At 36.2% G+C, this 27,623-nt stretch overlaps 2 protein-coding genes across 5 annotated transcripts in view; one reads left to right on the forward strand and one right to left on the reverse strand.

Annotated features, from left to right (window-relative positions):
- Positions 1–34: 34 nt before the first annotated feature.
- On the reverse strand, positions 35–4,749 carry LOC122362147 (glutamate-rich protein 1). 2 transcript variants are annotated; one of them, XM_043263454.1, is made up of 6 exons: positions 4,464–4,749; positions 4,177–4,309; positions 3,680–3,820; positions 1,912–2,274; positions 1,539–1,730; positions 35–665 (listed from the first exon to the last, which is right to left on the reverse strand). In XM_043263454.1, the coding sequence occupies exons 1-6, from the start codon at positions 4,527–4,529 to the stop codon at positions 586–588; spliced, it is 975 nt and encodes a 324-aa protein (XP_043119389.1). In that variant the 5' UTR covers positions 4,530–4,749; the 3' UTR covers positions 35–585. The 2 variants fall into 2 exon arrangements, with proteins under 2 accessions (XP_043119389.1, XP_043119391.1); XM_043263456.1 differs by having other exon boundaries at positions 37–665; positions 4,177–4,317; positions 4,464–4,746.
- An 88-nt stretch (positions 4,750–4,837) lies between these two features.
- The window catches only part of dlgap2a (discs, large (Drosophila) homolog-associated protein 2a), a 119,150-nt gene continuing 96,364 nt past the window's right edge, over positions 4,838–27,623 (forward strand). Inside the window, exons 1-2 of one of the 3 annotated variants that reach the window (XM_043263441.1) lie at positions 4,838–4,964; positions 12,606–12,660. In XM_043263441.1, the coding sequence (XP_043119376.1) occupies positions 4,947–4,964; positions 12,606–12,660 (73 nt within the window). In that variant the 5' untranslated portion in view covers positions 4,838–4,946. The remainder of the gene's footprint in view (positions 4,965–12,605; positions 12,661–27,623) is intronic. The other 2 variants (XM_043263440.1, XM_043263445.1) reach the window with 2 other exon arrangements.

The raw sequence follows: 27,623 nt of genomic DNA on the forward strand, positions 1-27,623 counted from the left end.
ATGTAATTAAAACTTTATTAAATATCACACTGATGGTCCCAGTGGCTTGTCACATTGATGGCTCAAAGTTGCTCATTGAATCGAAAACATGAGGCACTGGTTTGGGTAAATGATGTTTACAAGCAGTCCAGTGCATAAAAGCTTAAATGTCATGATCCAAACAGGCTGTGAGATCAGCGAGGAGCTGCTGACGCTCTGATCTTAAGACAATTAGCCGCTAAGAGGCTAAACCACAGACTCCTCATAATTAGCTGAGGAAGACCGTTGAAAGAGTCACGGCCAATAACAATACTTCAGAGTCTTGCAGTTATATACTTCTCTGGGAGTGTACTGGTGCCATGTGTAGAAAGAATGAGCAGCAGAGAGTGTAAAAATATCTTTTAAAGTAATTATTAATGTCAGTGCAAGAGTACATCATTCTACATCTTCAAAAGGAATCCAAATTGTTGCTGAAGCTGATTGATCCAGAGTTTCCTTGACTATAAAACAGCATGACTGAAGATCTCTTTCGTAATGAGATATTACAATCAGAGACCTGCTGGTTATTCACAGTCTTTTTCCTCTCAGGCGCTGAATCTGGGGGCGTCATGTCCTCTGTTGTCTCTGCATGGGCAGAATCTCTGCCAGCCAATACTCAATAAGTGTGCAGACTACCGAAACCTCATCTGTAAACCAAGAAAGAAAAAGAAATGATAATGTAGTAATTGCATGTGTGTTATATTTTTGCTGAGGTTTTATTTATTATTGTTTTCTTCTTGCTGAAATTGGTTGAAAACAAACTTGGCCAGAACTCTCTTGTAAAAGATTAGAATCACAGTGGGACCAAATAACTGCTTTATAATAAAAATTGCTTAAAGGGCAACAGGGTCAATGACCAGTACTTTGATACAATTTGTGTTAAAAGCGCTATATGAATAAAAATTATTGATTGATTGACCTGCTGAATAATAAATAATGGTGTATGGGTGAAAAAAAAAATGGATAAATGGTATGTCCTGTGGTTGTCGTGGAGACAAGGCTATGTTTAGGAGTCACCATGGACACCTGTGTGGAATGTCCTAAATCCGCTGGGTGCTTGTAGCTCTTCAGGAAAACACTGATCATCTTGTTAAGGACTAATCTGACTTCAGAAAGGCACGTACACACTCATACATGCATACATACATTAAAAGGTCATGTAAAAACACTACAGACACATTCTTTTTAAATCCAGATTTTGCTATGTGTATAAAACTAGTATCCCTAGTATTTAATTAAGTGGCCTGTTTTTTTTTGTTTGTTTATTAAAGAAGTCTTGCGCTCAACAAAGCAGCATTTATCTACAGTATATATGTATGTATGTATGTATCTATCTGTCTGCCTGTCTGTTTTCCTAAATTTAATGCATCAATAAAAATATTAACTTATTTAAAATCTACTTTAAATTTATATTTTGACCCCAAACCTTTGATAAATGGTGTATTTATAGGCATTTTAGTTGTAAAAATTACACATCTGCCTGATGTTCAGATATGGGAGGCCTGAACAGCTGCACTCACCTGCAGGTAATGTGCTTGTGTGTCTGAATTCTTGCAGCTGTGATTTTAACTGCCCTTCATTCTTCACCAGTACAGCCCTAAGTCCACATAACCTAGAGATCTCCACAGAGGGCAGTGTCCTGCCTGAGAGACGGGTAAACAGAGCCTCTGCTGCAATGAGGGAAAGAGAGGGACCACTTTCTACACAGGAGCCTGAAGAGAATTAAGCAGAAAATATAAATATTTAATGAGCAATACATGGTTAAAAATTGTAGGAATATTTTATAGTACTACTGTTTTTACTTTTTTTTTTTATTTTTTTTTTTTTAAATCAAGTAAGTACAGCCTGGGTTAGAATGAGATTTTAAGTAAAGTATATAATAAAATGTTATACCAGAGGACTTGAGATCAGAGAGGTAGACCTCATGTGTGGTACGAAGGAAGTTCAACACCTCCTCTAAATTTCCATCTCCACCATGTGTGTATGTGAATTCAACGGCTCTTGCTCGAGGAACCAATCCAAGAGCTTTGACTTTCTCTTTGTGATGTTTTTTCTTCATCTTCCTCTTTCTGTTCTTGCTGAGCTGCTCTGTGTGGACTAAGCTTGCAGTGTCCCCTTCATTACTAGGATGTGCAGCATGAGTCTGGCTCAGTACAGCACCCTCTGCTGGAGGGGTGGATACTTCCTCTGTGGTTCTGGGAAACACTTTTTTCTTTCTTCTCCTTTTCCTCTTATGTAACTCATGGTCATCAGCATCTAAAAATCCAAAAATGGCTCATTGGTGAGGAGGATTATGGACTTTCTCACAGCATTAGAATTATTACAAAGGGTTTTTAAATCCGACAGGCATCAGGCTCCATTCTCTGGAGAAAGAGGTTTAAAGTGGCTGATTTGCCATGAAAAGATATAAATAAATTCACTCTGAATGACATCAGTTATAGCCTCATTACATTTACTCTCTTGGTGGATTCTTTCAAATAAAGATCATCCTACAAGAAATGTGCACGTATTATAAGAAGCAATTACCAGAGTGGATAGCACTCACACACACGTATCCCTTTGCCCTTTCAGTAGTTTTCTGCAGGCTTTTCAAGCTCCTCAGGACTTTACAAACACACCGAGATGTGCTGAGCTATTGATTTTTTTTCATCTGTATTCAGAGCAGAGGAACTGACCGCACATCTGAGCAACACACCGCAGGAAGCAAAGATTCAGCTCATTTGCATACAGCTCATACAATGAGACCGATTTGTAATAAAGGAGGGATGAGTGAAGCCTCAGTAACATGGACAGTGTGTGTGTATGTGTGAGAGAGTGTCGTGAGCAAAGTTATTTGTCCATTGAGGTCTATTCAGATCAATAGCAACAAAAAGACCGTAGGAGCAGGAAATCTGGAGAGCTTTATAGTGAAAGGGGAGAGGAGTACAACATGGACACTAAGCCAAACACTGCATCTAAACTAAAAGACTCAAAACTGTGGGATGACAATTGGTGCTTTGGCATATTTTGGATGGTATTACAATTTTATACAGTACTAATACAAATTTCCAAATGATATTATATAGGATGTTAAACAGACCCTTACTTGGGTCAACTTATCCTGACCATATGAATACAACAGGAGAAGCAGGAAAGAATCTCAAACAAAAACATTTCACAATTTATCAGAGCAAATCAATCTCAAACAGTCTGATTACATTTTGTTTGATGTCTTAAACATAAAAAACACTCAAAAAGAAGTTTTGAATGAGGTAGTTAATTTGTTATTTTTTTATTCTGGGAGCAGTGGCTTAATAAAATGCTCCACTGAATCGAATGATTCGATCGTTTGGATCTACAACAAGAGATGCACAATTAAAACAATCAAAAACAGAAAGCAAAATAAATAAAATCACCCAAAACTTTAGAAACACAACTGATCAGTTTACATAATTCAAAAGTGAAATATAAAACAGTACATCAAAATAAAGCGGCAAAATGGCTAATATTATCTGCAGTGAGAGATAGGATCATTTTCAAGCATTACTAGGATTGGTTCACCACAACTACTGATATTCTTTGCTAGAGAGTGGGACTAAAGAGGAAATCAAATAAAATGAGGGACGGTGATTGTTTTTTATCTAAAAGATTAAGTGTTATTAATCAGTTGTTAACAACTCACCAGCTGGGCTTTCCTCTGATTCAATGGGATCTGGATTGGATGGTGCGACCGAATCTTCCTCACTATTAATGAGGTAGTCTTCAGGAGGAGGAAGAACAGTGTAGAGCTTTTTGCCTTGTACAGCTGTACTTTTCTCATGACCTAAAATAGGGTAAAAGAGCAATTCAATTTAATTTGTTAAATTGGAGTATTCAAAAGGAGTATTTGCCCCCTTCTCCCCAAAAAAGGAAAATTTGGTCATCCAAGATATTGATGAGTTTGTTTCTTCATCAGAATAGTTTTAGAGAAATCTAGCATTACTTGCTCACCAATAATCCACAAACAATTATTGCAGAGGATCTATTGGTAAGAAAGTGACGCAATAGTAAATTTCTCCAAATCTGTTCCAGTGAAGAAACAAACCTAATCTAAATCAAAATATTGGATGGCCTAAGGATGAGTACTTGAGTGCATTAGATTTTTTTATTGGTAATTTACTCTTTTAAGCAAACTCTGACCTGACGTCTTTGGCGGGATGAACTGAGGTCTTTTCACAGATGGCACAGGGGCAAGTATACTTGGCTCCTGGGCAGCAGGTTGCAGCATGCTCTGCTCTTGGGCTGCAGGATACAGTCGTTGTAGGACCTTGGACTGGAATACTAATTCAGAATGAATGCTTTTACCATACTTTTTAATAACTCGTTTATAGTCAAGCCCCTGATGTCAACAAAAAGCACGTGCAGCCTACAAATAACGTTATATGCATCACGTGAGCATTGTAAACATAGTTATATACATTGCTTACCTTCTTTTCTGACGGACATATCAGCGGCAGAAATGTACGACCTTTTCCTTCAAGAGTATACAGCATTTCATACCATCATTCTAATTACAATCTACTTTTCGAACAGGTGTAAATAGTGTCGAATTGTAATAGGCGGCTCAAATTCCCCATCTTTAATTTAAACATTTAACATGGATCCAGGATTTAAAATGTAGCGCAAATAATAAAGTGATTTAGGAAATCGCACACATCTGTTATAAACTGCACAGAAAATCCCGCCGTGCAGCTGCCTTGGAGTCGCTGTGCTTCCGACCCCACCAAGATGGCGGCTGAGCTGAGCGCGCGGCGTCCTGAACCCCGCCATCCAGCGGCGCGGACGAGCGCTACAGCAGCTCCGGGGAGCGCCGCATCTGCACCCGCGGGGCGGCGACTGCCGAGCACATGCACTCTCAAAACTTCGCCGCCGTCCTCACCATGTAGCCGCAAGCTCAAGGAAAACCTAGAATGTCAGCGTGGAAGAAGGTACGTTCATGTGCATGCTTGCTTCTTGAAACGTGCAGAAGAAAACGCGGGATGCGGAGCTCGGCATTACATCACTCACCTGCCGAGGGAAGGCGTGACACTTTCACCTGTCGTATTTCAAGTGGATTCTACCAAAACATTTGCTTTTCTAGATTTGACAGAAATAAAGTTTATTTAACCTGTAATTTAACTATTTAAGCTATTTAACATTCTTGAACACTGATCATGACTTGCAAACAACATCTTTATTTATTACTGCCGAGTGCAATTTTAAAAACGGTTAATTATCCAGTCCTATTATGCATGCGAAATTAAATATGTATATCTAAAACAACATTTTGCAGTGTGTAGGTTACTATGCAAACTGTAGCCTATTGGCGCAGTTTATATTCATCCAGTATTAGGTTATATCTATCCTTGGATATTGGTCAAATTCAAAATTTTGATAAATGAAACAGTTTAATTGATCAACTGCAAATCTGATAATTTAGGGTGGCAAATTTCTCTCTGTTGCACTTTTCAGACACTTTATGAGAATCAGATGATATTGGATGTTTAATTGTGCGTGCAGATACTCTTTAAAGACACTAAGACTTTATTAACACTGTTAAATGTGATCTTTTGCAAATGCCAAAATCAATATAATGTACATTTATAAAAGGAAGCCAACTGTAGCATTTATAACAATTACATTTAGATGTAGTATTCTCCTTTAATTTATTAAGAACAAATAGCCTGGAATTTAATCAGCATTCATTTATGAGTTATTGGCCATAACATAATTATTCAATATGAGGACTAACCTATTACAGTTAAACAAATAGTTTTCACCTGAGTTGAGCTGATACTCACACCTCAGTCCAGATGAGATGTAATTGTGCTGTTGGGTCAATAGCGAAAGACTGTAGCTGTGTGAGTGTGTAGCTTTTGCTGGAAAAGCTTAAGGATTCCAAGGTTGCTTCCTACATTGCAAATGTGTGTGTGTGTCTGTGTGTGTCCGCTAGAGAGCAAATTTGACAAAATATGCATCCATTATCTAAGCTGTTCTCTAAAATGACTCTAAGATGCCCATTTTAAACATATTACATAAGCCAGCAGCAGATGCAGTACAAAGCTTCCCAGATGCAGCTGTCTGTCAATGTAAGTGCAGGGTGCAGCATTCATTTGCAGTTTCAAACACCGGCTCTACAGAAATAACTCAGACTGGCAGAATCAGCCTTCTCTGTATCTTGCACTTATGCTGAAAGACAGCACGTTTAACTGGGGATCAGAAGGGTTCTGTGGTCCATGCTTAGAGTTTATTAAAGCTTTTTATAGCCTATAGCAACATTACTTGTAAATATCTTTAAGCATTGATAATTCAGTTCAATGACTTGACTGCAAATTGGTTTAATGCAAGCGTGGAATTTTGTTCTAGTTACTTGGGATGCAATCAGTGACGAGCAATTTGTTCAATTATTGTTGATCACTTCACTATTATTTAGTACTAGCAGTTTCCAAACTGTGATTAGAGTTTAATGCTGGTTTAATTGGTCAGTTGCAATATTTGCAGTATTTTTTTTTTTCCTTTAATGAGCTCTAAACTGCACATTTGACCAATTTCCAAAGTCCATACCTACTACAGGTTATGGTGTGCTTCATAATGCAAGTTACTCTATTGTTCTTTCCCTAGTTGTCTTGGAAGTGAAGCCTTTTGAATAAAACACTCCATGGGATTACCTTTATTTTTAGCTCATATCTGGAACTATGAAACGTGTTATGACAGGAGAACTCATGGACATAGAGCCGCAAGATGCTTTTCTTGCTTTTCATGTGTGCTTGTGTCATCAACTTGAATGGCAGCTAAACTTAGCGTTTCTGAGTGTGCGTGTAAGCTTTGTGTAGTTGCTTCTCCCATTCATTATGCATGCATGTGTTAGTGCTTCTGTGGAAGCTTTGCTGCCCGGCAAGATAAGTAGGAAATAGCGAGAGAATGACATGAAAATGAATGATTGAACAAATGAATGAACTCAAGGTCAGTGGGTTGCATGTCTTCAACCACAAACCCTCACTTACTGTATATAACCCTCATGTTTGAGGTCTCAGAGATCACGATATCTTGAAAAATATACATTAAGTAAGATTAAAATATCAGATTGACATTGACGGATTGTTACCATATCGGTTAGTTGTTAATAGAGATTATTTAAATCAGTCAAACATTTTATGGTTCATGCTCATTTCCTCTATTTCTATGTTTAGATTTTTTTTTTTGCATTATGTAGCACTTAAAATAAACCTTAAAAATGTGAATAATAAAAAAAATAGTTAAACTGTAATCTTTTGCATATCTCAGATCAAACATCCATTTTAATGCTGTACAATACTGTGTGATGCCTAATTCAATTGAATTACTTAAAATAAGTCATTTTAGGTTTAGTGTTTTATTGTTTATAATATGGAATAGTATAAACAACATAATATACATAAACATTGGGTAACTTTATCACCTATAGAATAGAAATAGCTGTGTTTTTTTCATTAATTGAAATAAAAGTACAAAAATAAAACTAAAATACTAAAAATAAATAGAATAAACCATGACAGAATTGCTAAAATAAACTGAAATTAACATAAAAATGTAATTAATCTAATTAATTAAAAGCTAATTAATAAGTTTAGAGATAAAAATAACACTGTTGCCTGTTGGGTTTTAAGTAGATACACTTATAAAATATGAAGATTTCAAAATATTTTTTTTTTTACATCATTGGAGTCTGATACTGTAAACTAAAAAAATAATAACAAAGTAAATTCAGGGTTAAAACCTCTCACCCTTCCTGTGATTTCTGACCTTTTGATCCCTGACTGTAGGTTAAAACTGTTTAATCTTGCTGTATTTCTTGGCCCACAGCGTGAAACATTTCTCCAGAAAACACTGTAATTAGCGCTGCTGTCTCAGAGCTCCTCCTTCCCCCAATTACTCTGGGAATTAAGAGGTTCATGAAAAAAGCGTTCTGGAGGCCTAAGATGTGCACACACATGCACACACAGAGCAACCCCAGAGAATGTCTGCTTGTGTGGTGGAGTGTTTTTTTTTTTCCTGATTGTGACAGTTGGAGCTATTTAGTCATTTAGAGAGCTGCGATTAGACGCACACTGATTATATACACACTGATTAAGCACACCGTGAGTGTACACACACTGATTACACAGAAATTTCTCTCTCTCACACACACACACACACACACACACACTATCATGATTCATGAGCCAGCTGCATGTCCTGTGGTAAGAGGGTCAGCTGGGGCAATGATTATTGTACAGACGGGTTCTCCATCACACAATATATTTAATGTATTATGAAAAAAGGGATCATTGGCGAATCATAGAAAAGAGCTTGCTTTCTTTTATTTCCATATTGGTAAAACTCACTCTCAGAATCCAAAATAAAAGATTTTTAACCATGACTTCTAATGACATATGTTGACTGTCTCAAGTGGTTAGATAAGTTTTAATTGACTTTTTTATTTGTATTTGCTGGGTGAACTCATATGTGTTATCTGAGATGAGAGGGAAGCCCTTGGGTTTATGAGTTCGTTGCTTTCTTTTTTTTGTACTCTTCTCACTTTATACTCGTCACAAGCAACTAAGCAGAACATTGAACGTGACAGTGCACTTTAGTTTGGGCAGAAAAATGAGCTCTGGGTTGCCAGCTCCTCTGTGTCAGTTCCCCTGCACCCGGAGCTCAGGGGAGTGTGGAGGTTCATTAACTCTACAGAAAACAGTCAATTTCATTTTGTGCCGTATGATGCCAGCGCAGGTACCCACACGACACCGACCTCATTTCTTTATTACTTGGCTGTTTCTGTGAGAGCTTGGGTTGCAGTGCTGATAAAGTTAACAGCATCTTTGGTCTTGCTGAGATTTTCTAGCTTAAAAAGAGTCTCCATCTCAAAAATGTTCAGATGTGATGAATACAATGGAAAATCTCACAGTTTTTATCTGAGGTGTTGAAATCAGGTTTATGTAAGGAATTGATGCATCAGACTGGTGTGAATTTCCTGGTTATTTGCAATATTGTAATAGTTTTTCTGTATTAATATTAAGCAGCACAACTGTTTCCAACATCGCTAATAATAAGTAATTTTATAAGATCTGTATATTAGAATGACTTCTGAAGGATCACGTGACACTGAATACTGCAGTAAGGGCTGTTGGTAATTCAGCTTTGCCATCACAGGAATAAGAAAAACCTTTCTAAAATATATTTAAATGCAAAAGAATTATTTTAAATTGTAATCTATTTGTTGTTCAAATGAATGCTGCCTTGGTTAGCATGAGAAGCGTCTTTTTAAAAGCATAAAATCTGATAGCAATCATTTAAATAACTGAATGTAAGATAATATAGAATGATCACAAATAAACCTAACTCTAATACGTTTTTGAAGGAATAACACAGTCAGCAGAATATAGCAGGTCTGCTTAAGAATCTTAAAATGTGAATCAGTGCAAGGTCGTGTTGGTCAATATCAGCAGGACTCCCGTGTCCTTGTGCACCAACTGGTCAGCACTTTCTCTCTGATTGGCTGCGTTGAGTTTGATTTGACTTTTGAGCTTTAGTTCAGGATGCAGTGTGTGATGTCTGTTCTGTGCAGGGGAACCTTGAAATTGCTCTTGCGTGAAATTTCTCTCTCTCTCTCCTTCCTTACCTCTTGATTTCAATTTCAGTTCTCTCTCTCTCTCACTCTCTGATGGCTCATCTGAATTGTAAGCGCAGGTTCCACAGCTTGATTAGCATTCTGAGGATGTAGTCTCGAGGATGCAGACTTTGGACAGAGAGCTGCAGCTCTAAAGTTAAGTCTTGAGCAAATGTTGAACTCATTTAAGTTCACCTGAGATTCTGTTTCAATGCATTTCAGCGACATGGCTTTATTGCACTATAATTAGTCTACACGAATGACATGAATTCAAAGCACCTTACATAGCATTTTATACAAAACAGAGTAAAGCAGCTTTACAGTGTTAAACAGGCAAATTATGATTTAGTGATGCAAACGGAGTTCAGTCCTGCTTTAAAGCAGCTCTAATATGATTATTTAAGTAAATGTGTGGATTATTTTTATAAAAATAATTTAGTTTGTAAAACTCTACTTTTGTTTTTTAAAACATGGTGAAAGTTAATTAGACCTTGTGTTTTTTTCATGCCACTGTCTTGCAACACATACTCTGTCTTGCAATTTTAAATACAAATACACATCGTATGTCATGACCTCTTAAGGCCCTTTCACATCAAAGATCAAAAGCTGTAATGGTTGCTATAAAGTTTTAATAATTGTTCTAATTCTGTGAGAATAAGGAAAATTCCCAACCACAACAATAATGGCACAGAGGAACTTGGAATTATTTACATTTTTTATTTCCAGCTGAAGAATCATAAAACCATTGACATTGTCATAAAATTAGAATTTTTTTTTTACTTTATTGGCATATCTTTATAGTTGCTGTTCTTGTGTGCGAATGGGACTTCACGATGAATGCTATTTTCTTTTTCAGAATTACTCGACTACGTGTAAGGTTTAACTTAAGGTTGAAATTTAGTAAACTTAGTCAATTTATGCACATAATAAATTCAGCCTTCCTCACTCTTGACTTCTGAATGCGTACATTCTGTGTTTGCTACATCTCCTGCAGCCAAATGCTAATATGAATTGTTTAGACTCCGTTCTAATCAGATTCCCGATTTAGCTTATTTCATAAATGTTAATCTCTTTTTCGTAATCTCCCTCCAGTGAGCTAAATACATTCATGGAAGATGTAGACCATTTATTTTGGGAATGAGGGATTGTGGCACATTCTTCTCTTTTCTTTCATCTACATTGCGCACACTTAATTTCACTCTCTTTCTCTCTCTTTCCATCACACTCGGTCTCTCTCACACTAAACCCAATAGTCCTCTGTCTACTTTATTTTATCTCTGCCAACACACAAGTGATAATTTTCCAGCTGATCGGTTAATAGCTCCTTCTTTTGTGTGCTGTGTAGAGCCTCTGCGCACCTGAATCCTCCAGTCTGAATCATCAGATGCTCAGCAAGACCAAAGACTATTCTATTCTGTTCTGTTCTATTCTTCGTTATGTGTTAAATCATCATAGTAAATAATGAAAATGTAAATAAATAACATCAGTTATATTGGATGGAAAATTATAATTGGTTCATCGAACTGTTTTCCAATTTGTACTTTAAGCTGTATTGTGGAAATGCTGCACTGATGCTTTCCCTGCTGACACACGTATTGAAACGTCTAGTACCTATACCACCCGGTCACTAGATGGCAGCGGCATTCTAATATGCTTTAGTAGGGTAAATTTGTTCTGCTTGACTGCAGATGTGAAATGCAGTTAAATAGAGATTGATTTATTGTTTTTTATGTTCAATTCGGCATAACTGTAAAATAAGAGCAATGTAAAAGGCTCAGAGTGTGAAGGATAGCACATAAAATCTGATCTTCATAACTTGCATTGTGTTTCTGTCACTGTATTGCCAAAAATATTGGGACACCTTCTTCCAATGAACAAGTTAGAACAGATTTACAGAAGTACAAAGTTTGAACGGGACCCTTTTCTATTCTAACATGACAATGTTCACAAAGAAATGTTTGTTTCAGTCAGTGTGGAAGAACTCGAATGGTCTTCAGAAAGCCCAGTCCAGATCTGAACACATCCGGTGTGATTTCAGATGCAGACCTTGAGCCAATAAATATCGTCAAATAACAGTGACTTTTACTTATGAGTAATTTTAGAGACTTTCAAAACTGTTGAAACATAGACGGAAGTACAATTTTTAAACAAGTTAATTATGTTGCCACATTTTTTTGGCTCAAGGTCTGTATGGCTCACAGGTGTTCAGCTGGCTTTTCTGCAGACAGTCATTTCTTTTTGAACTTCGCTTTATGAACCTCAAGCCTGTTAAGATGAATGGGGTGTCCCAATACTTTTGCCAATATTATGCATATCAGTAATCATAATCAAATGTCATGTTATTTGCTCATATTGATACTTTCATACATCATCTGCATATGATGATTATATAGCATTGTTATTTGAAGTTTAATGAGTAATATTTAATGGTGGCCTTGAATACATGCAAATACCATGAGAACTTACAGAAAAACACAAAGTTGGAGTAAAGACTGGATTTTGGAAGGAATTATGGAACAAGAGCGTGGTCGAGTTACATCTGATTCAGCATGAATGAGAGATTTATCCCAGTACTCTACTATAATACACACTTTCCTGATCTCATGTACATGCAAATGGTGTCGGATTTGAGCATTTAGTGTGTAGAAAAGCCTCTGTTTTATTCCAGTGAACAAATTTGTGCTCTAATCTCCTGTTTTGGCTTCTTTCTCCGCTAACACCCATGTAAAGAGATTCTCAGTATAAAATTATTCACCCACACAGCCGTTCCTGCCTCGTACATACACACAGCAGGGAAACCTGGGGGCCACTTAACGCTTTCCAAACCTGACAGCCCCAGCCTGTAATTAATGGCTGTTTAGACTGCACGCGCATTCATGCATGCTCGTTCTCATTTTCTTTTTTATTTCTCTGTTTCTCTTCCTCCTCCCCTGATGCCTCTATCTTTCTCCCCACCTGACAGGTGCTGCTGAGCATAGTGCAACAACGCTGCTGTATCCTCCCAGATAGGAACACAGGTAAAACCACACAACTGTCATTCAAATGCAACAGTATGTTTAGGTCTGGAGCCCGAGCTTCTTCGAGTTTTTCAAATGGTGTGTCGACAGGAACAGATGCTGATCTACAAGTTTGTGTGTGTTAGACAGACCTGTATACTTTGTTTTAGGTCTAACTTGATTGATTGAGGTACTCTCTGTGCATCTGCTCCAAAGAGTCTGACTCTGCTAGTAACGCTGCTAGTCTTCTGATGTGGATCCAGCTTCACATAGGGCTCAAAACAGAACAGAATATGTCTTTTGGGCTTAATAATCAACAACTGGAGCAAAACCTGAAACAAATATTGATTTTGAATAAAGGTTTACTGTAGGGAAAGAACAGATTTGATGACTGAGTGTGTTTGGATTGTACCTGAGCTTCTTGCACTTACAGTTTTCTCCATTTAATGGTAACCATTTACACTCATTTTAGATAATTAAGCCCAGCGTTTGTAAATGTACTTGGCAGCAGGATGGATGAACTGGAGGACTTTAAAAGCTAAACTGAAATGCATTTGTTTGCTGTACATTGTTACAATCTCTTTGTCTTGGTGTTTTAGTAAAGCAAAAAGTGATGCAATTAAATGTTTTTATATTAATATTTACTGTTTTTGTGTCTTTCAGTGTGTGTAATGGTAGTATGTGGGTTATAGTGTTTATACGTTGTATGAATAAATATAATTAAAATATGTTATTAATATTTTATATAAAATGCATGCATATCACAAAAATAATAGTATAATAGTATGCATATAATATAATATTTAAAAATATGTTAAAATATTACATACACACACACACACATACACAAACACATACTATACGTATGTATATGTATATGTATATGTATATGTATATGTATATGTATATGTATGTAAAATGGATGAAAATCTGAATTCCCACTTGCTCCACAAGCATTTTTAAATGCAATGGAAAAAAAATTAGACTAAATGGAAACACTTAGACTAAATTCTGAGGATCAAAATCTCTTTCACTAACACATTCATGACAAAGGGACACAAGATGCATTAATGCAGCCTCATCATAATCCACATTGCGGATGATCACATTATTACTGTTATTCTCATAAAGATTAAGTATCCTGATTAATATGAAACATTCTTTTGCTCATTGCACATTCCTGTATTGTGTGTGTGCAGATGACTATGACAGCAAGGGCATTTGTCAAAACAAAGCCTGATAAACAAGTGTGCATAATTTTTACATAATATGCCAAGTGGATTTCTCTGCTCTTTTACAACCTGTAAATTGGCAGAAAGAGTTTACAGACTGACCCAGAGGTGCGCGTTTTAATTAAATAATTGAAGAGGAGGATGCCAGGTGCTGTATTGATTAAAAAAATAAATAATGACGTTAGAACTTCAAATTTGCATTATAAGAGTCTTAGAAATGCAGAAATGACAGAGTGTTTTGCATCCGTTGGGCATTTGTATAAAACTGCGGGGCCAAGTTTTGGAAGTTGGTAGTTTTTATTCCCAGTGGGTGTAGAGTCTGAATGAATTGGTAGTATTTGCACCAGTGCTGTGACTATGGTTTCATCCTGTTTCTATGGAGACAATGCAGATCATGTCAGTATAGGTTCACTATCAACGCCTACCATCATTTTATATCCATCTGAAAGCCATTTCACCTAACACATCTAAGGCATTCACAGGCATCAGCCCATTTCCATTTTAAATTTCAGGTTTGGCCTTTGCTTCAGAGCTGAGCTGAGAGTCCAGATATTGAAGGTGGCCACCACAGAACTTCCCCTCATTATGCAAATTGGTGTCGCTGATTTTCCCCTCTCAGCTTTGTATAGACCTGTTGTAAGGCAGAAAGCAGCATCTGTGAGTACAAAGACACTGGCTGCTCTCCGTCTCTGCGATATGAAGCGAGAGGCAGATGTTTGGCTATATGTAGCAGCTTTTGATGACGAGCAAGAAAACATACTTGCTTCTGGCAACAAGCTAACAATTCAGAAATAACACGAATTAAAGATTCAGTGAGTAAGATTGAGTTATAAATGTGCTGTAAAGCTTTTGAGAGTAAAGAAAAAATGGAGCACGGAAAGGTTTTTTCCTCTGAGCGTGACAGCCAACAACAGCCACCCACGCTGCTCTTCTGGTTCTGCAACAGCAGCTGATGGTTGTGATAGTCAGCTACAGTATCATGTCATGAGGAGTGACACATAAACACTTTACACCAGTGCCGTGTGATGGACTACTGAATTGAAGAGTCAAAGCCCTCTTTTTTCCAGTGTAAATTCATATTTCAGTTCCATTGATGCTTACGCAGTTTTTGTATTAAAAGCTTATGGAGCACCATTTACCTGACACTTTTCAACAATTATTTTTGTGTTTATTTTTTAAAATCAATTCTTATTCAGTCCTCATAGGTTTATACTGTTTATTTTTTAAACGTATACAAGCAAATACATTTAGCTTTCAAATATTACTAGTTTAATGTTATTTTTTATTTTACGAATTAAGTGTATAGTATAGTAAAATACTCTGACAATCTGTTTCCAAGCATAGGCTTTTGAATTAGTTTGTAATTTTTCTTTTTGTATTTTGTAAATGTTTTGTATGTCTACGTAAAATTAAATGTTATGGTTTTATTAAATCATTTTTGAGGTGGTTTTTATGGTTTTAGTTTTAGCTAACTAAAATAACCTTTTATAATTAAACTTTAACTTCGAAGTTAAGCTCAAGTGAGGCAAAAAAGTATTCCGTCTCATTTTGTTTTAATTTTTATTTCATTTCTTTTTTTACATTTTGTTTGCAAATTTTCTTTAGACAAAAACGTCTGCTTTACAGACAAGTTTAAGAGACTTATTTCTGCCTGTTTGACCGTGTCGTGGTTTCATTTGTTCTTGAAATGCGCCGTAAGCCTGAGGCTCTTTTTGCCCTCAGACTAGTAAATGATTCAAGGTGCATCCGTGTATGTGTGTGCCATGCTCCGCTCTTAATAACCATGTTAATATTTTAGCATTGTGTTTCCATATTTTACTTTCTTGGACTTTGGGTGGTTTAAAAGCAGTCAAGCAAAATGTCTTTAGTACATTTAGCGACAGAAGCTCTTTCAGTGGCAATTTCGTATTTGTTCTTGTGTATGACTTTCTAATAAATGCTAATGTTTTGATTAGTCTGCAGAAGCGCAAAGTTTATTAGCAACATTTTTTTGGAATTGCTGATGTTCAACAAAACTTTTCATGTGGCCCTGCTTTGCATTCATAGAAGAGCGTTTGTATCGATTTTTCAGTCCCTGTAGGGATTGTGTGCTCTCTCTCTTTCTGTCTGATATAAAGATTGCAGTAGACAGAGAAAACCCTCCTCTTGCTTCCTCTCCCCTCTCTGTCATGGCTATTCAGATTTTAGGACATTAGTATGTAGTGTTAGTGTTTCATCAGCATGTAGTGGGAGTCCTGTAGGCTAATGAAATATCTGTTCTGTATATAATGGCCAAGGTCATTTTTTGGGAGGGGAGTTCCAGAAAATGCACTCTTGAAATGCATCCAAAACAGAAGTAGCAAAACCATAAAATTGAGTGTTTTTATGATTTTTTTTTTTTTTCTTAAATGAGGTGACATTTGTGCAAAGTAAAAGCTAAAGACGTACTGGAAAAGTTCATCATTGGCCTGTTTAAATCCCTAACATCTAAACCTATGAAATTGTGTCTTAGCTGTCTAAACGTGGGCCGCAGTGCCCGATTCACTGATTTACAGGAGGTAAGCCTGTACATTTTAAATGTATATGTGATAAAAGTTGGTTTCGTCAGTTGTCAGTAGTAGCACATGACCTCAAGAATTGATTCAGTGTATGAAATGGTCATTCAACATACAGAAGCCGGTCTGAGTACTTTCTGATAAAGAGTAAATAAAATGAACTGAGAGGGGTGGGTGGGGGAAGTGAAGGGTAAGAAGAGGTGCATTGGCTGAGGAGTAGTTGATTCCTCTGATTTGATGGGAGGATGAGAGTATTATATTGAGGTGAAGAGGTGAAGACAGAATGGTGTGTATGAAGGGACACTCACTATGTGCAGTGAGTGGCCAGTGCTCAAGAAATAAGAGCAAACGACCCTGTGTGTGTGTGTAAGTGATTGTGCATATAACCTCTTTTCTGCACCCTTATCTTCTTTTTATTTCATCACACACTTTTTCTCTTGGTGATTGCCTATAGTATATACCTTGTTTGACTCTAGATCGCAGAATCTCGCTAAATCTCGTCTTCTTCAGAATAGTTTGTACAAAAACGAAATTTCATCACTTACTGACCCTCATGTCATTCTCTCCAGACTTGGATGACTTTTTTTTATGCTGCAAAGCACAAAAGACGATATTTCGAAGATTGTTTAAGCTGCTCTTTTCCATAATTAAACTTTTCCAGCAGCTTTCCCCATTCATTCCTTTTGTGATCGTGGAAACTGCTGCTTTAAAGAGTTACTCCACCCCAAAATTGAAATGTTGTCATTAATCACTTACACCCATGTTGTTCAAAAAGCTTTGTTCATCTTCAGAACACAATTTAAGATATTTTTAGATGAAAACTGTGACTGTCCCATTGATTGCCAGTGAACACTGTTGAGGCCCAGAAAAGTATGAAAGATATCTTCAGAATAGTTCATCTGCCATCAGTGGTTCAATCTGTGTTTTATGAAGCAACTAGAATAGATGGACAGATGGACTTTTTTTGATGATGTCTTTCATACTTTTCTGGGCAGTCAATAGGGCAGTCATGAACCTCCTAGTTCTCATCCAAAATATCCTAAATTGTTGATGAACAAAGCTCGTTTTGGTGTGGAGTAACCCTTCAAAATGTTACATTCGTGGTCCGTGTGTCATTTTCTTGTAAATCAAATCAATGCATAATACACATATGCAAAGAGGGGATGTGGGTGGCACTACTCACCTACACAGCGAGGGTAGGGTGGTTCTCAAACAAGAGGTGAGAGGAGGATGAAATCACTGTGATGCACAGGAAATTAGATAGCGTAGAGTCAGACACGGTTCGGTTGTGTGTTTAACCTGTCTGAGTCAGTGCTCTGACCTGATCTGACCTTGAACAGCATGATGAGAGAGCTCAGGACCCCATCACACAGCTCATCAGCACTGCTGACCCCTGAGAGCTGCTCGCTGATGAGACGGGAGCTACCGTCATTGTGTGTGTTTACTAATCCATCATAAATTTGTTTACTAATGTTCATAAATGAGCACAGATTATTTGTTGGTTGCACATGTAAACCAGGGAACAATGGGACAGTCTGGAAGGTTTAGGGATTGCAGGGAAAAGTTAGATGAATTAGCATCAGTTCATATCACTTAAAGGACACAGTATTAAGATAATCAATTGTTTTTGGAAATGTTATTCTTTTTTTTATTTATATGAATAATATAGGATTATGAATAGTATATTAACATTTATATATTAACTAGTAATATTTATTGTTGTAAAATAAATATAAAATGAACCAGTTGTGCGTGTGTTTTAGAACAGAGAAAGTAAAAGTAACTCAATCTGAATAGCCACAAAAAACAAAACGAATCAAAAAAACATATTGTTGAGCTCTGGACAGTTTGGAGTTTAATAAAAAAAAATGTCTGTATCATTTATAAACATCCTGCATCTCTGCCCTTTCTCTACTTTGTTCATTATAAAAACAAAACAAATATTGCTGTAATTTTTTGTTGAAAATAATTTTTGAAAGTGTATATCCACTCATTTCTTATTTTCGCTCTTCCTCCTTCCCCTGAGCCTGTAGAGCAGACAGTCATGAAGACAGATGGCTGTTATTAGAGGGTGTAAGGCCCGGAGAGCGCTGGATTTCACTTCAGTCACTGCCGGCCATAGACCCCAAACTCATTAGAAAATAGAATGGTGTGATTTTGCTCACACCTGCTTCAGCTGTGGCCAAAATTTCAAGCAGATGCACATACATGTTTGTGGAGGATTTCACGAAGAGACACACGCACACATACTCATAAAAACAAACAGAGATGTGCACATATAACTGCTTTTATTCTTTACAAGGAACATCTGTTTGGTTATGACTTGCCTTCTTTGTTTTAGAGTTAAGATAGTCTTTGTAAAGAAACTTGTGCTGAACAAAAAAGCAAGTTACTGTGTTTTGATTTAAGACTACAAATGCGGTTATTTATTAATATGTCTTTTGTGTGCGGTTGTAGAACAATGACATGCACTTGAATCGTTTGCATTCAGAGGGTAAATTGGGTTGGATCTGTACAATTGATTAAGGTTATGACTGCAGCTAATTGGCCAGATGTTGCGGCTTTTGCCTGATATACAATGCAAGCGGATGATGTGACAAAACTACGGCACTACCGTAATAATTAACAAGGCGTAGATGGCGTGAATGACTTCATATATTTTAGCGTACAGTTCAGAACTCAGTGAAGTCAGTGAGTTCATGCTGAACTGAGGGCTCAGCCTGCACAGACTTACAGTTATGGCTCCAGTGATTGTAATTGGGATGGGAGTGTTGCTCGCTTCCTGTGTATGATTTATTCAAAAGCTGAATAACTGTTTTGTTTTTATGCTGCTAACAGGAACAATGAGACGTTGCCTGTTAAGTCACTATCTTCATTTACTAATAAACTGTATCAAATCATCTATAAAGAAGAGGATTATGTCATCAGTTACTCACTTGTTCCAAACCTGCATGTATTTATTTATTTATTTTATTTTTATTTTTATTTTTTGGAGAACCCAAAAGAAGATATTTTGAAGAATGATGGTAACCAAGCAGTTGATAGTAGCCACTGAAGTACACCAGCCTGGAAGTTATTTGCTACCATTAACTGTTAGCATTATTCAGAATATTTTCATTTGTGCTAAATAGAAGAAAGAGTGAGAAAGGAGAAGTAAATAATGAGAGAATGTTCTTTTTTTGGTGTTACTTCAAAACTGTTAGTTCAAACTATGTGTCTCACACAAATACTTTTCTAGTAATTAATTTGAATCAATAACTAGCATCACGATATCAAGGATTAATATCAAGGAAAATTATTTTAAAATAGTTATTTTTTACATAACTATGCTGCTTGAAGGTCAGTTTGTTGACTTTAGGTATGAATGAATTTAGGTCGTTTTAGTTTCCTCCTCCATTAAATTCAATTAAATATGTATTAAAACACTTTCAAAGTAAAGAGTAAAGGTTTAGATCTTGTATGCGTGTTTAGGTTATTTCTAATAATAGAACATGGGGTATCATGAATTCAACAACCACAAATGAGCTCCTCAGAGGAATGCAGTGAGTTGTTTTGCTCACAGATTACAGAATAGCTGGTGCTGCTGTGAGGGCCTCTAATACCATTAGATGGTGCTATACACTCGTGTCATCTATTTAATATTAAATTACGTCAAATGCACACAAAAACACATTCAGAGTGTATCTGTAAAAGTTTTTATTTTTTATAGATTTTAAAGGTTTTTATTTTTTTATCTGGTTCTCATGGACTGAAAGCTTCACACCTCAGGATGTTAGTCTCCTCAGGGCAGTGAGGATTGTGGGAGCTTGGACTGATCTGAGAATGGATTCTCTTGTGTGAAAGGGCTTTTTCTTTTTTTTTCTTTTTTTACAACGTATGCACTTTTATATATGAAATAAAAATATTCTTTTTTTGTTAACAACTACATATCTACATTTTAGCCTTCCCATTTGTGGCTGTTAGTCTTTATTATTTTAACCTGTGCAAATTGTATTATTTTATTATTATGGATCATTTAAATGTCACTGTGTTTTGTAATAATATTTATACATCTGAAAATATCTGGAAAAACGTCACATATTGTGTTGATTATGAATACAATATGTCAAAATGTTTTCTTTTGATTCAGCCTTACAGTTTGATCGCATTATGCCAGACAATGTAATTTTTGTTATCAAATATTTTAATATTTTTACCTTGTAAACGTATAGTAGCCCATACTTTTACATCATACCCATAGCAACAAATTGCTGTTGAATACAAAAAAATTATTCAGTGGATTCAGTGATTCAGTGAAGGGGTCAGTTGTGTACTCACTCTGGATCAAAGAGCCATGCGCATGCAGGAAATAACTCACACTGTAAAGATGTTATTAAGTAATGGCACTTCACAAGATGATAACAAGTTGTCCAGACTATAGATTTTTAAGTGCTGTTGCAATTTTTCCCTTTTATTTGCAGTCTGGAGCCCTTATAACTGAGGCTCCTTAAAGCAATCATCTACAATTACTTTAACGTAATTACTTTTTCCATCCTAGTTGACCCCTAGACGGTGAGTCAGTATGGAAATATCTATTGTCTTCTGAGGTGACAGAAAATCTGACGGTGGCGCCAAATGAATGGAGAAGATTCTCAACCATGCTGGTTGAATTTAAATGCATGTGATTTTTTTTTTAATACTGCGGATGAAACCATACGTGGCATGTGTAGTTCAGCAATAATCCTTTGTAAGGAGCAATAATAAGCTTGAACTAATGTAAGCTGGATGAATCAAGAAGACGAATCTTGCTTTGCATTCAAGCAGCGTACCTCTTTCCCAGAGTTATGAAGGTCAATATTCTCTCTGAACTTTAGAGAGTTTGCCTCACTATAGCAATCAAATGTCAGTCCTGTGTAGATCATGTGCTGAAACAATATCCTCAAGAACATTTCAGAAGAATATACTGAAGTCATACTTTAATTTTAATCTGGGCAGACACACAAAGCGCTCTTTTTCTTTTACGAACTAAGGGTTTAGAATATGAAGTGATTTCAAAGAGGAAGCCTTTGAGTTGATTGCTGATGCAATAGCAGAGCCCTTTAATTTTCATTTCACACTTTATGCTTTTGTTGATTTTTATAGCTCCTCAGTGGGTTCTTTTTTTATGTAAGTTGCATTAGCTTATGTTTTAAAGGCTACTTCATGTGTTTTGCGATATTTTCTTCATTTTCTTAGAAAATCAGACAGATTTATTATATTTAAATTGATTTAAGAAGTATTAATAAATGCAAAAATGTATTACTCATTTAAAATAAAATTCAAAAAAATAAACTCCAAATAATCGTTTTATCGTTCAGGAGAACATAACTTCTAGAATGACAAAATAAATTGCTAATTTATTTACTCTATTAAATTAACCATGTTAATTGATTGTATATATCAATAAAATATTTAAAAACAAGCAGCTTTGTCATAATTAGTAGAAATACCGGAAATATCTGGAGGGGGTACTTTGAATATTGCATTGGATAGTCGAGGGCCTTGAAGTTAGAATTACCATTGGGCCGGAGCAAAAATTTTTTGCAGTGAACTGGAATAATATGATTCCGTAAGACTGGTCGATCTCATACACAAACACAAAAAAAGATTCAGGCCAGTGCAAAATAAACAAACAAACTCTTATTTTAATGTCCCCTGTCAGGATAAACACGCTAACGTAATCCATCAGGCTGTCATGGTGCCAGATGTGGGGGTAAATATCATAAAACGATGCCGTTTGCTGCATCACAGACTCCCTAATGAAGTCAGAGGAGCCATCCTGTTGGATGTTCATTAATCTTAAGCTCCCTTTGTGAGCTAAAGCCTCGAACCATCATCTGAAGTCAGGATCCGGACTTTAAAACAGTAATTTTCATGCATTGATTTTTTTTTTTTTGTTGTTGTTGCTGTTATTGTTGTTGCGCATTGGATTTTTCGATATAGTGAAGTCCCTTCACATGTGAATTACCTCCTGGCCTCCTGACAGGAGTTTGTGTGAATATGTTGGTATTCAGTATCCATTTATTTCCCTGTAATCAAATTGTGCTTGAAAGTAATTGCATTCGCTAATTTCTTGCATTGTTAACCATGAAGAAAATTTGTAACGGATTTCAATTTATCCCTCTCATTAAGGTGACTTTCAGCAGAGAGAGTGATATGGTGCTAATTAAATAAATAGATAAATAAATAAATGTGTTTAAGGAAGACTTAAAGAGAGCGTGTCTGGTTCTAATCTGTATTCATAGCACTACAAGTACTAGTTTAAATCTCTGCATAATGTGTGTGGGAAAGATGTGGTAAACTAGCCCCTGATGTCATATGTCATAGTTATATATCAGTGTCCGCTTTGAGGCATGTGTGAATTAGCCGCCTACGATACGGTGCTGGCAGAGATTTGGTATATGAATGGAAAAAGTAATTCAAGCTGAGAGCCTTGTTGCCATTTGAAGGAGGAGAATTGTTTACAAGGCTCCTGAAAAGGTTAGCCGGATACACAGATACTGTGAGGTGAGGATGGCGCTTTGAGCACCGCGTCGTCATGTCACAGCCTCAGGTTCATACAGATTTGCACAGAGGAGCAGGAGGTATCATTCGGACATATTATACACAACTTGCATGTCTTTATAGATGCGTGTAAGTGATTAAGCATTACATTTTAAACTTCAGGGTAATACGCCTTGAAATTAAAACACGCTGAAGTGAATTGCTGCTGTCTGTGTGCTTGCTCATTCATGTGGAGAAGTCATACTTTCCTTTTTGTCATTGTGCCTAAGGCCTCCATTTTCTATTGTTCGTACTGTTCTGTCCTCTCCGCTGGAATCGTTCCCATTACGCCGCCACGCCACAAGACTATAAGAAATGCCAGCCAATGGTGGGTTGAAGGTACAGTAAATGATCGTTAGGTTTGTTTCTGGGGCCCGCACCGTCACAGGAGACTGAGCTAACAAAATGGGAGTGTATAATAGTGACTAGAAAGAGAGACAGCATTAATGATAGAAACATACGCGGTGAACCGCAGCATCAGTGGAACTTCTTGAGAGTTGGCTTTCCTGGCTGAAGGAATATGTGGTCATATGTGACATCTATCGCACTGTTATAAAATTGTATTGAATACTATTTCATTTGTTGTTCTTTTGTGCAAATCCATTTACTTTTGTCCATTGCCTTTTGTGCAGTGTGCTTAATCTGAACCATTTTGGCTAGGTTACAATTAACAAGTAAAAAAACTCATTCACAAGTCATTCAAAATTGCCTGTGTATTCTTAACTGTTTTTGCACACGCATTTACCACAATTATTATTATTGTTTTTGTATTATTTATTTTAGGTTATGTTATTATTTCTTTTTTCAAATAATAATGAGAGTCAAGGATCATGGATATCATGTTTTTACTCTGTGAATAGCAGAATCTTTTAACATAAATCATAAATCAAAAGTGAGAGTCAATAGTTCTGGTTAGTGCACGTGTTTACTACATGTGCAGTAACCTTTAGAATCTTTAGAATCTTTCCATGGACAGCAGAAAACATAAATCTCTTAATGACTGGCAGAGTTGCCTGTTTTTGCAAGCACATATACCTATTTCATTTCACTTCATTTCTTTTTCAAGTGATTGTGAGGACCAGTGGTTCTTAGTATTGCATGTGTTTATTCATAACCAGCAGAGTCTTTTATCATGTCATAAGTTAGAGCATCAGAAGAGCTGCACACAATTTTTGTGCTGAGCCCCAAAGTTGTGTTAGCCCACCAGTGTGCTAAACAATCACATGCAGATTATTCCAGTTTCCCTCTCCAAGATTTTTGTAGTTCAGAGATGTAATTTTCAATGTGTTTCATCCATCAGTCTATTTCAGAATCCATCTCTTCAATCTCTTAGGCTTTATTTTGAAATGTTCTCGAAATTGTGAAGGTGAAAAGATGCACTGAGGCCTGAGCTCATCACTTCTCTTTTGGAAATGATCAAAGAATGGCTGAAATAGGTTTCATTTTCCTAAATCATTTTTTCTTCCCAATAAGCTATTGTAAGCTAAAGCACAATCTAGTGTTTGGTTGAGATTTGCTAGTAGTTGTACATAAATCGGGTTTGTTTTTCAAACAAACACACACACACACACACACACACACACACACACACACACACACACACACACACACACACACGCACACATATGTATTTTGGCTGTACAACTGAATATAGACTTTGGAGTCATTAACACAGGACATCTATGCTTTATTTAAATTGTGATTTTAAGTCATGGCTTGTTCTCTTTTTTTGTGCATTATGAGCACATTTCGAGCATTAAATTCTAAGTAGGATAACTTTAAAATGCATCAAATAGAAATGCATTTTGAGACCTAGTCTTTTGTACTCCGTCTAGCTGTCTTCAAACTCAACAATGTGTCATCTGTGAACCACTCCATCTGCTCTTAATAAATTAGTACAGGGAATTTATGCACAGTCAGGGCATGATTAATATAGTTGTTTTTTTATTTATTTATTTTAAATGAGTATTTTAAATTGGCAGTGGTTGAATTTTAAAAATAAATGGTGTGGTCAATTTTTCTTTTGGTGGGGGAATGGGTCCTTTAGATAATTTTGCATAATGATTACAAAATATCTAATTTAAAAAAAAAAAAAGTTTCGTTTTTTTATTTAATGAAGAATTAGCTTTATTTAATAAACTATTCTTAATTAGATTTCTGTTTCTTCTGAGGGCCTGAAATTGATAAGTTTTGGTTAGTATTGATAATTAAACAATATATTGCTAGATGTGTTTTTGTGCTGGCACCTTGATGGGTTTAGTCCTGTCATGGATTAAAAAAAAAACGCCAGTAGGTGGCAGCAAGTCTCTGTTTTAATTAATGATTTATTGAATCATTCAAATCCATTAAGTCCATATGAATGACTCTAATATGCTAATTCTAATATAATTAATTAAATGCTTTTGCTCTCTCTTTGGAAAGTTGACATACTCGATAATATCAACTCTTGTCTCTCAGTCCCTCAAAATTTCACATACAACACAATACTATGATGTCTTTTTTTTTTAAAGAACTTAAAAAGTTGAGCTTCAAACGTTTTGCACGAAAATGAATAGCTTCAACTTGTTATAGTGAGTTCTGATTGGCCAGTTACTGTGAATTTGTTTGTAAATGATCTTAAATAGAAAATGTTAACATTTCATTTGCATCACGAGTTGTACATAATACACAATATCAATAAATCAAAGGGGATGGTAAGGAAGATGCTTATTGTAATTTTTTTCAAGCAGGGGGTTGCCATCCCCCTAAATTTGAGCCCTGGCCTAGTATTCATGCATATTTTCTTTTTGAAACTGTCTTTCTCATTCACAAATGCCACGTGAGTGAGTGAGTAAATGAACTAGTTACAGTCATATTGTATCCCATATGATGAAAAAACTACTTGAAATCCAATCTAACCATTCAGATTGAACAAAGCCAGTCTAATCAAATGTTGTCACTGACATTTCTTACAGATTCCTGGTCATGTACTGCAAAACCCCATTTTTTTGGCAGAAAATCAATTTGAAACTTTGAGCAGCTGTGCTACGCAAACGTGAAGAATTGCAATAGACTGAATTAGGATGCAATTCGTGGAGTGACTTTGTGAAGGTGTACGATGAGTATTTGTCCCTTCAGGCCTTGCCACGGAAAGTGTTTTTTGTGCAGGAACGCTTGTCATCTGCAATGAGAAAAAGATGAATGCTCAATTAACACAGACTGCTCAGTCTTCTCGTTCTGATTTGATTTGTCATTTATCGATTATTTATTTACATGAAACCCAGCAAAATGATTCCATGATGGATTAATAGATGATGGAGTGTGTGATATGTGTCTTTCAGATCAATGTTTGCATTAGTTTAAATTCTTGGTTGCAAGGTTGTGCAGAATTGGTCCAGAATTTAGTCCCTGATTTTATTGCTTGGTAATTACTTTGATCAAAATGATATAATGTTTTGTCCGATAAAATAATTTTTTCATTCTTCAATATTACTACACACTTAATTATTTTAATATATATGCATAATGCGTGAGTATGCAAATTCACCCCCATCTTAACTCAATCACACCATCTCTACCTGCTCCACTTTCACTCAGTTTAAGGGATAATTCACCTAAAAATTCAAATACTGTTATTAATCACTCACTCAAACCTGTAAGACTTTTCATCTTCGGAACACGTTAAAAAGTTAAAAGTTAAGAGTTAAAAAATAATTGATGTCCCCCTGCGTAGACAGCAACTCAACTACCACATTCAAGGCCTATAACGGTTTAAAGGACATTGTGCATAGAAAGTATTTTCGTCACTTCATAACACTACGTAAAATTTGAAAAAAACAACAAAAATGTACGACTTTATTCCACAATTCTTCTCTCCTATGTCATTCTCCACTGTGCATTCACGTAAGCACCATGATGTTTGTATTTGTGTCCTGGTTCTCATTTGCTACACTGATTTGAATTTAGGAACTGAATTTTAACTTAAAAAACATTTTCAGTTCAGTTCTGAATGGCACACAGAGTGGTTGGTTGTTGTCGGAGGCTGTGAAGAGAGTTGGTAGGGCCATTAACTCAGCAGGGAACTGAGTTGGTGGGGCTGTTAATGCTCACCCGCTGACAGACACAGTCGCGTGCACAAACTCCCTTTGATTATTAAACGATTATGTAAATTAAGTTTTTAAGATTAGAAATCCTAAGAAAAATGGGTTAGTAGTACACTATCTTCACTACTAACTCTTCTCTAATGACATATCTCAACCAGTGCACCCTTTATCACCACCCATACTAACACAATCCGATATACTTAAACTTTATTGAGGTAAGTAAAGCTTAGATAAGTAGAGTTAAACTGTTAATGAACAATGATACAATAACGCTATGACATTAGAGGAGTCAAGTGATCCTCCTGATGCAGCTGAATACTATCAAATAGAAAGTCCAACTCCATATTATTAGTGAGTGATTATGTACATGAGTTTCGATAGTGAGCGACGCTGGCAATATTGTCATTGGCACTTTTAGATGTTCAGTTATTAATGACACGTGGCTGATCTGGTTCAGGTCGTACTTCTGATTGCTTAAATGCACCACATACTCAAAACTGTCCTCAGTTTTTTTGTTGTATTTTATAGTCCTAGGATGAGTTTGGATCTGTGTGTCAAGTCAAGCCTGCAGAGGG

The sequence above is a fragment of the Puntigrus tetrazona genome, chromosome 17, assembly GCF_018831695.1.
Source record: "Puntigrus tetrazona isolate hp1 chromosome 17, ASM1883169v1, whole genome shotgun sequence".
Classification (NCBI taxonomy): domain Eukaryota; kingdom Metazoa; phylum Chordata; class Actinopteri; order Cypriniformes; family Cyprinidae; genus Puntigrus; species Puntigrus tetrazona.